This window comes from Callospermophilus lateralis, chromosome X (assembly GCF_048772815.1).
Source record: "Callospermophilus lateralis isolate mCalLat2 chromosome X, mCalLat2.hap1, whole genome shotgun sequence".
Classification (NCBI taxonomy): Eukaryota; Metazoa; Chordata; class Mammalia; order Rodentia; family Sciuridae; genus Callospermophilus; species Callospermophilus lateralis.
Window position 1 is genome coordinate 25023025 of NC_135325.1, and position 10454 is coordinate 25033478.

At 46.1% G+C, this 10454-nt stretch overlaps 1 protein-coding gene across 1 annotated transcript; it reads left to right on the plus strand.

Annotated features, from left to right (window-relative positions):
* The first annotated feature begins 4939 nt into the window (after positions 1–4939).
* LOC143639379 (uncharacterized) lies at positions 4940–5680 on the plus strand. The gene has a single exon (XM_077107526.1). The coding sequence runs from the start codon at positions 4940–4942 to the stop codon at positions 5678–5680; it is 741 nt and encodes a 246-aa protein (XP_076963641.1).
* Positions 5681–10454: the final 4774 nt, after the last annotated feature.

Genomic DNA, 10454 nt, shown 5'->3' on the forward strand with positions numbered 1-10454 from the left:
TGGGTTTTCACATAACATGCCCTGATATTTGACCAATTTTTCATTAGTCAACCAATAGTGTCCTTTATATGTCACAATTGAATGAGGAACTCTGACAAACTGGCCTTGGGACAAGAACTGGTTGTCAGCTTCTGATACCAGAAGAGCTGTGGCTGCAAGGGCCCAAAAAAGGTGGCCAGCCCTGGGCTATAGAGTCCAGCTGTTTGGACAAATAGGCCACTGGACGGTGCCATGTCCCCAGCATCTGAGTTAAAACTCCCACAGTTACTCCAGACAGATCATGGACATACAGAAAGTAAAGCTTTGTGAGGTCAGGGAGCCCTAAGCCAGGTGCACTGGTGAGTGCTTGTTTAATGTCCTCAAAGGCCTTTTGCTTAGTTGACCTCCATATGAGAGGATCCCATTTTCCCCCCTTTGTGGCTTCATAGATGGCTTTTGTCAAAACTGAAAGTTGGGGATCCATATATGTCTAAACCCAGTAGCCCCCAAGAATTCTCTAGTCTGATGGCAGGTTGGAGGGACTGGAATTGAGCAGATCTCCTGTTTCTTTTGAGACCCAGTTGCTATTGTCTGTTCTGTTGCCGAGTCAGATGGTAACCAAAGTATTTGACCTTTTTCTTGATAGATATGGGCTTTCAAGTCAGAGTCCAGTGCTGTCCCAAGGATGGTTGTACTCGAACCCCTGGGAGGAACTGTCATTTAGGGAAGGGAGGCATACATAGAGCATCTGGCACTTTAAGATGCAGAAATTTTTTGTTATCTCCCAGTGCAGGATGTTGGCTGCTGGGATTCTCCAATTCTTAAATCTAATGTAAATCTTAGCAGAGACTGATGACCTGGGACATCATTTGTGTAAAAGGCACCTATGTCAATTTTGCTGTGGGCTGTCTGCATACTGAGGGCAGCGGTACTGTTCCGTGAAGGTCCCAGTGTGGCAGCCACATTGTGCCCACCTAGGTGTTGCTCTTTGACTTCGTGGCTTTTTCCTCTTGCCAGGTGGGAGCCTGCTCTAATTGTATATAGCGGCTGCCCCACTTGTGTTTTGTTCAGTAAGCCTGGGTGCATGGGGCTCTGTGGCCCTTCCTGCTGGTGGCTCACAGCGTGTGGCTTGGAGCCAGAGTGGCATGTCCTTTTGGAGTGAGCACCCTATGGCTCACTATCAGCTGTTAACATGAACTTATTCCTGGTTCATTTGGGGGCTTGCAGCAGCTGAGCCCTCCTGAGGTGCTGGGTCCCGTGCATCAGATGCAGGTTGTGTGGGTCTATCAGACCCATGCCATATTCATCAATCACTTCCGAGCAAGTGGGAACAAACTGAAAGGAGGGGCTGAGGCAAAAACATTCATTCCTTCTCTGTTCAAGTCTTAGCTTTTGAGCATGGCAGTGGGTACTTGTCTGCCAGGGCCATTGGGGGCTTCCCCTTTTGTCTGGCCACGTTTTTTTTTTTTTCCTTATAAACATTTGGACCATTGTCTTTGTTCTAGTGAGATCCCCCTTTAAGTGACCTCTGGGTTTGTGGTGAGGGCAGCTGTAAGGAGATCTATCCTCCTTTTTATCTTTTTGGTCTGCCTATCTTTTAGTCTCTGGATCTCCATTGATGCAAACTGTGGTGGCCACCTTAATCAGTTCATTGGCACACTTCTCAGTAAAGCCGTCTAGGATTGTAAATTTGGCAAGTGGCTCTTTGAGCCTGACCCACAAAGGCTGCATTGATCACCTGTTGCTTGCGCCTGTGCATTTCCTCACTGACAAACTTGCACTGTGGCTGCTACACTTGTATGTGCCCCTCCTCCCCCGGGCACCTCTGGGCAGAGAGAGGGGTGGCAGCAGCGGTGGCCTGGACATTTAGCTCTGAGTCAGTTGGGCACATCTCTTTTGATCATTGCTGCCAGTTTCATAGGGCAGAGGGGCCTTAGGCAGATGTGGGGCCAAGAGAAATGTTCAGGGCTATCGAGGGTGCGAGAGGGAGATGCTGGAGCATCGGGAGGCTTATTTGGGCTCTGTTTGTCTGCAGATGCTCGGCTTAGGCTAGGGCTCAGAGATGGCTCCGATTCATTCTAACTCTTGGGAACAGACAGTGTGTTTTATTTTCTCTCTCTCTTTCTTTTCTTTTAGACTTTCTATGAGGGCTTCTTGACATCTCTTTATTTTAGACCTTCTTCTTTGTTGGGGCCCCATCCTAGGTCTGGATAATGGGCTGCATCAGATCAGTCATGACCCAGGGTTTCTCCGTGTAGGAGGGAGTATGATTTTTCCAGCTATGAGCTCAATGGTGGAGAAAGGCTGGCACACAAAACTGCCTTGTCTCCCTCAGATGTTTCCCTTCTGGTCAATATGGGCAGATCCTTTAGTCCCTTGCAGGGGCATCTGGAGAGTTCTCATCTGAGTTGTGGCTCTGGTCTCGGGATAAATCTCCCACATTCATCCTGGGAGGTGAAAGAGTCTTTGGTCCTAGGAAGCCTTTGCTCTGAGGCCGTCACAGAGGAAGGAATAGCCAGTATTGGGGGCCATCATTTGTTGCCTCTGAGGACAAGGGGGCTGAAGGGACAGCCTGCTGTCCCAGTGGTCTTGGCAAAGTTGGTCTTGGGTCCTCTTCTGGCTCACGGGGAAAATTGTTTCCTTTTCTGTCTTTCCTAGTCAGGTTTTCTGTTTAGCTGCTTTCTGCTGGGTCTTAGAGACCACTGTGCTCCTGGCTAACATCCATCTAGACAGGCTCTCAACCAAGGGGACTGCTTTTGTACTATCTCTTGACAGCAATCAATATAAGAGAATTGGTTCAGGGGTTCCAACAACCATCAAAAGGACCTCAGCAATGACTCTCTCATCTAAAGATCCTTCTGGTGGCCAGCCCACATCTTGGGTGAGCCACTCTAATTCACAGAGTATGCAACCTTTGTGGAGTGAATCTCACCCCACAGTTACCAGGAAAACCTTCCTAAAGGTTTCTAACACACATTTCAGAAGGCTCAGTTTCCTTAGTGTGCCTCCCATGTTCCATCCTGCATCAGCCTCGCACACTTAGAACAAAACACATTTAGTACAAGACTTGTTTCGTCCATCTCCAGTCACTCCCCTTGCTGGGACTCAGGGCCCTCTTAGCCGTGCGGGTCGGTATCAACCCCCAAAATGGAGCTTTCACCTACACGTTGGTTGGTGAAATTCCGCCATAGACTGTATGAGGTGCCTCGGAACCCCGGATCAGGACTCTGCACTCGCTTCGGCCCTCGGGTTGGGTCGGAACCCTTCCCTTTGCTGGTCTCATTCACACACTTTCACACAGACATGGCCAGGACAGAATTTCTATACCGCTCAAATTCCAACAATTCCAAACCAAACAGAAAAGGGAGTCACGGTTTCCCCTCTGCTTGCTGACCCCGAACAGAGACTACTCGGGCGACTCCCCGGGTCCGTTTAAGCTCCAACCACTTTGGAGGGTACTGGGACCCAACAGAGGGTGATCAAGCCTCTCTTCCACCTGCTTAGGCCTCAAAGAGGAAGTCAGGTGAGCTACAAAACCAAATGGACCTGGGTCCTACCTGTTCAGATGGGCGGTGCTCCAAAACCCTAATTCTGGTTCCTGCTGCCTGTGGGTTCCATTGTGCTCCGGTGGCAGCCCCAGGGCGCTGGGTGAGTCAATGATCATCCTTCAGGCCAAGAATGGCCTGGGTGGACCAAGGGAACCGCTGTTCCCCATCGCCCCAGGGAAGCCGGTCCCTGGAGACAAGAGAGACAGAATAGCCTTCCTTACCTCCTCTGTCCCATCTGGCTCACCAAAAATGTTGTAGGGACAAACGAGGCAAGGCACCAAAGATAGCAGGAAACAGTTTTATTTGGCTGCAGCCAGGTTCAGAGGGTACAGCCTTTGCTGTAATCAATCAATCCCCTGAACCCCGAGTTCAGAGAGTTTTAGTGTTTTATACCCAGCATGTAAGGGAAGGGGCTCAGAAGTTCACAGTCTGCAGAAGTTCATGTAAAAGCAGCCTTTTCTTTCACTGTTCTGGGCAAGTTAACTCTCAAGGACAACTCCTGAGAAGGGGAGAGCCTCTTCTCCCCTTTCTTTCCTCCCCCTGCCACCTGTTACCATGGAGCCCATTTGTAACTTATCTTAAAAATGTAGTCATCTCTGTGAAGCCCAGCTCAAGGCCAGAGGCCTTGTTTGCACATTTCTACAAAGTACTATACTGGATACATGTTTGTGAAAAACTAGTAAGGGGGTGTCCAGCACCTGGAGTGCTGGTATCTTCTCAGCCAGTGGTCAAGTAAACAGGGTGACATGAAAATAGAAAGTTTATCTACATTGGACTCTTTTGCTGACAGTCCTAAAATCAGCCATGGTGATGAGGGCTTTTCTATGGAGAAAGGGGGTGCCACTTCATAGGGAGACCTCCCTAATGAGAACAGTTTTCTACAGTGTGGGCACCTGAGTCCTGTTTTTTCTCTTCTCACTCAGATGGGAGACTCTCTCTCCAGTATGCCAGGTGTACCACTTACCTGCATATTGAAAAATTGGGATAAGTTTGATCCACAGATGCTCAAGAAAAAGCACCTCATTTTCTTCTGCCACCAGGCCTGGCCTCAATACAAACTCCCTGATAGAGAAACCTGGCCACCAGAGGGAAGTATCAACTTTAATACAATTTTACAGCTTGATAAATTTTGCAAAAGGGAAGGAAAATGGTGTGAGGTGCCATATGTCCAGGTTTTCTTTGCCCTAAGGGAAAACCCCAAATTATGTCAACAATGTAAAGTAGACTTATCTATGATATCTGCCATGAAGAGAGAAAATCTTAAGGAGTCACTTGCTGAGGAAAAACAATCAGGAGGACACACGAAATCTCCATCTTCTGTTGATGTGCAGCAGCGGCCCTCCTGTCCCCCATACCCTGGCCTCTCTCCATCTACCCCAATAGACAGATCAAATATATTATCTCTCTAGGAGATGCCAGGAGGAAAATTTGGACCAATCAAAGTACATACCCCCTTCTCCCTTCAAGACCTAAGGCAGATAAAAACAGATTTAGGGAGATTTTTGGAGGACCCAGATAAATATATTGAGGTATTTCAAAACCTATGCCAGGTGTTTTATCTCACCTGGAAAGATATTATGCTATTACTCAACCAGACTTTGACTTCCAATGAGAAGGAAGCAGCCCTAAGAGCAGCTGAACAGTTTGGAGATGACCTGTACCTTGCTCATGACCCAGCAGCACAGAGTAGGAGCAAACCCAATTATCCATCTGGGGCACAGGCAGTTCCCAGAAATGATCCTGAGTGGGACCCAAATGACGAGCAAGATGCTTGGAAAATTAGACATTTCCAAATGTTGGTCCTCGATGCCCTCAGGAAAATCAAGCAGAAGCCCATTAACTATTCTAAGGTTTCAGAAATTATTCAAGGCCCCCAGGAAAGCCCTGCTATTTTCATGGAAAAACTCAGAGAGGCAATGAGAAAACACACCACCGTGGATCCTGAATCCACAGAGGGCCACCTACTTTTAAAGGACAAATTTATCACTCAGTCAGCCCCAGACATTCGGAGGAAGTTACAAAAATTGGCATATGGCCCTGATCAATCTTTAGATAACATCCTCCAACTTGCTACTTCTGTTTTTTATAATACAGATCAAGAGGAAAGAAGGAGAAAGAACTCAGAGACAGAAAAAGAACTGAAGCGCTGGTAGTGGCTCTTAGAGGAGTAAGCTCCCAGGGTGAAAAAGGAGGAAGACGAAATGCTCCTCAATCCACAAAAGGGACTTGTTTCCATTGTGGAGAGGAAGGACATTTCAAACGGGATTGCCCAATAGCCAAGTGACCACCCCAAAAGCCATGCCCTAAATGTCAAGGCAATTTCTGGAGGAGTGACTGTCCCCAGGGGCGTAGGTCCTTGAAGCCAGACTCCTCCACACAGGCCTGTGGGGGCCCCGGCTCAATTCTGGCTCCCATCACCGCAAGTGAGCCCTGAGTATGCTTCTCTGTAGGGATCCAAGAGGTCAACTTCCTCTTAGATACTGGTGCCAGTTATTCTGTGCTCACCTCTTATCCTGGACCTCTTTCCTCTAATACTGTAACCATACAAGGGGTGTCTGGACGGCCTATTACCAGTAGGCTTACTCCCCCACTGAGTTGAGAGTGGGATGGGATGATGTTTTCTCATGCATTTCTGATAGTCCCAGAATGTCCTACCCCTTTATTGGGAAGAGACTTACTTTCAAAACTTCAGACTTCCATTACAATGAATTTAGGACCGCGAGGACCATTATGTTTGCCTTTATTAGAATGTAATATAAACCCTGAAGTGTGGGCTACTGAAGGCAAAATTGGAAGGGAAAAAAGTGCAGTTCCAATCAAAATAGTATTAAAAGACCCTTCTGTCTTTCCACATCAGAGACAATATCCCCTATACCCAGAGGCAAAAAAGGGCTTATTGAAGAGCATTCAGAACCTGAAACAACAAAAACGTTTAGTGCCCTGCAACAGCCCATGTAACACACCCATTTTAGGAATTAAGAAACCCAATGGGGAATGGGAACTAGTTCAGGATCTGAGAATAATTAATGAAGCAGTTGTTCCTCTCCACCCTATAGTTCCTAATCCATACACTCTGTTATCTGAGATTCCAGCAGCCACTGCTTGGTTTACTGTGTTAGATTTTAAAGATGCCTTTTTCTGTATACCCTTAGACTCCCAATCACAATATCTGTTTGCCTTTGAGGAACCAGATAGTGGATCTCAATTAACTTGGACAGTATTGCCCCAAGGATTCAGAGATAGCCCTCATCTGTTTGGCCAAACCCTAGCTAAGGACTTAACAGAATTCAGAGATAAAACATCTCTGACTGTCCTGCAATATGTAGATGACATATTTTTATGTTCCTCCACTCAAAAGGAATGTCAAGAAGCCACTAAAGAACTTTTAAACTTCTTAGCTGATAAGGGTTATAAAGTCTCAAAGGAAAAAGCTCAATTGTGCCAAAAACAAGTTCAATATTTAGGATTACAGCTGTCTCAAGGAACCCGCAAACTAGGACAAGAAAGAATAACTCCTATTCGACAATATCCTCTACCTCAAACCATAAGGCAACTCAGAGGCTTCCTAGGGATAACTGGATACTGTAGGCTTTGGATTCCTGGATATGGGGAATTAGCTGAGCCTCTTTAAGCCTCCTCAGAGAGACACTACGCCAAGGAACAACTTCCCTGATATGGGAACCAGAACACATTAAAGCCTTTAAGGCATTGAAAGGGGCCGTACTCCAAGCCCCTGCCCTCAGTTTACCTACTGAACAAAAATTCAACCTATTTGTCACTGAGAGAGGAGGAATACCCCTGGGAGTGATCACACACAAAAAGGGACCTTCTCAACAGCCAGTAGCTTATCTCAGTAAGGAGCTTGATCTAGTGTCTCAAGGATGGCCTCACTGTTTGAGGGTAGCAGCAGCAGCAGCCTTACTAGTCCCTGAGGCAATTAAAATCACCCTGGGTAGAGACCTTATTGTCTATACCTCCCATGATCTCTCAGGAATTTTAAATACAAAAGAACTATGGCTCTTAGACAATCACCTTCTAAAATATCAAACCTTACTTTTAGAAGGACCTGTAACTCAAATAAAGACTTGCTCTAATTTAAACCCAGCCACCTTCCTCCCAGAGAAATTAGAAGGAAATCCTAAACATGACTGCCAACGAATCCTAGCTATAAATTACTCAGCCCAGAGGACCTTCAAAACCTTCCCCTGTCCTAACCAGACCTCACCATGTTCACAGATGGGAGTTCTTTTATAGAACATGGAGAACACAAAGCTGGATATGCTATGATGACTTTACATGACACCATAGAGGCACAATCTTTGCCCCCAGGCACAAGCTCACAACTAGCTGAATTGATAGCCCTAACAAGAGCACTTGAAATAGGGAAACAACAGAGAATTAATATTTACACTGACTCTAAAATCCACTGAATTCTGCCAAGAAGCCCCCAGGATTACAAAGGATGGGACAGTTCCGTGGGGAGGACGGACAACTTGAAGCCATGTCCTCACCAACCTTAGCTCCTGGTTTTCTGGTACCTCCTGGTGGAAAACATTGTTAGTCTCTATCATTGTCTTTATAGTCATTGGCATAGTCCTATTCTGTGGCATTTATTTTTGCATTAATCTCATTCCAGTACTAATAACTTCGTTTCTCTTATAGACCACCCATCACTCAAATGGCCCTCCAGCCTGTTACTTCTCAATTGGACTTCTATCATGGACCTCTTGATAGACCCGATTTTTTAAAAAGGGGACTCCAGAACTGCTTGCTCCACACCACCCCCTTTCAGCTTGAAGAAGTCAGAACGGACATCACCCACTTTCCTTACAGCAGTAAGGAGTTCCTAAAATTAGAGGGGGGAATGAAGCCAGATTTACAGATAGGTAGTTAGTGTAGTTAATCGGGTCTAACATACAGTAAGATAAAGAAAATAAGGCCATTATAGAGAATGGAGTCCAGGAAACCAGAGAAGCACTTGGGGAAATTGAAATGTTAATGTCCCCAAGGCCCTGAATTGTAGGCAATGGATGTTGGGTTGATACCCACCAATGAAGGAACTGTTAATGAAGCAGCTCTCAGCAAACAGGGAGGTGCTCATCAAAAACCACCCCAGGCACTTCCTGCCCAGATTACTCCTTCAGCCCACCTATCTCCCACATTTTGGCCTTCCCACCTGCATTCTATCACTGCAGGGTAAAGGACAGAAATGTGGGAAGACTAAAAGAAGACCTTAGGTACAAAAAAGGGAAGACCTCGCCCTTCCATGGATTCTGCCTTTCGGGTCCCCTTCTTCCTCCGGGGAGAAGTCTTTTCTACTGTCCTTTAATAAAGCCTTCCACTTTCCACTCTCCACTTGCCTTGCGTGCTTCTCTGGTGCTATACTTCAGTATTTGGGGAAGCAAGGACTTGTCACCAGTAAACAGCAGTAACATAAGGAGATTTATTGGGGGATAGTAAAGTAGAAAAGAAGTCAAAGAGAACTGGAGAAGTCAAGAAAGCCATTATGAAGGGGGCAGGTTTAAGGTATTGTGAAAAATGGAAACAGCTGGGTGTAGTGTCACATATGTGTAATCCCAGCTACATGAGAGACTGAAGCTGGAGGATCTCAAGTTTGAGGCCAGCCTAGGTAACTTAGTGACACCCTAGCAACTTAGGGAGATCCTGTTTCAAAATTTTAAAAAAGGGCTAGAGATGTAGCTCAGTCCCCTTGGGTTTAATCCCTAATATGAAAAAAAAAAAAAAACAGAAAGAAAGGAAGGAAGGAAAAAGCAATGTGACCAGAAACATGAAATTGGGCATCTGTAATGCAATAAGATGAGGTAAAACATACCCCAATACAGCTTCCTGGGGTTGTCAAAAGATAAATGTGATAGTGAGTCCAAAGAGTAAGAAGAAAGGCTATCTAGAGGGAGGAAGTTGGTGCCTCAGACATTGGTGGGTATCAACCCAACATCCATTGCCTACTTTTCATTGCTGGCAGAGCCCCACATTTCTCCAATTCCCCCCCACCTGCTCTATAAGAGTCAGGTGAATTTCACTCCATCTCCAACTCTAGGGGCAAATCCTACTTGGTGTTAGCCAATTGAGAAAGACCTAATCCCCCTACCAGGAATCCATTTAGGGGTGCTGGTGTGGCACAGCAGGATACTGAGATGTGAGGGAAGACTTGTGAAAGTTTCCTTCACTTCTCATTGCTGACAGGGTTCCCTGAAAGCAGACTGGGATGGTGATGAGCATACTGGAAGTTCATGAAGGACACCTATGGGAGAAAAAGGAAGGCAGCAGGAGAGACCCAAGGAAAGGTGAGCTGTGATGTAGTTTTGGTGAAGGCCTCAAATGACTCAACAAGAAACTCTGAAGATGGCTCTGTGCAGTTGTATTCAGTTGGGGTGAGGGAACAGGACTTTTTAATATGCTTGTGGAAAACTGTTATTGGATATTGGCTACTCCTTGGTAGAGAAGGTGAACTTAGAACAAGGCAGGAGTCTTCAGCAAAGGGCATTTCCAAAAGGGCTGACAACTGCAGGCTCTTTGTAGGAAACACTCCCAGAAGCTTGGAGAATAAGTCCTTCAGACCTAAAGAGGGATATATGCAGTATAGTGCAGTGTCCACCATATTCTTAAAAGAATCATACAGACAAGCGAAAGCCCCTCTTTTCCCACTGATGTTCCATATGAATGTAATGCCTGGAATGAGGTGGCCATTTTAGAACCAGGTTAAAATTCGAGCCAACATACAGAGAAGAAGAGAAGGAAGAGACCTGCAAGAGAAACAGAAGCAGAGGCCATATATGTGGTGTCTGGAGAATACCTGGAGTTCTGGGCTCCTTTATAAAGATGGTAATAAATGTCCTTCTTGTGCATCAGTTGAGTTATGGGTTTCTCTTACTTGCATCCAAAGCATGCTAGCCAAGATCATCAGGC

Coding starts and splice junctions, on each gene's coding strand:
- LOC143639379 (XM_077107526.1), top strand. CDS start 4,940: ATGCCAGGAGGAAAATTTGGACCAATCAAAGTACATACCCCCTTCTCC.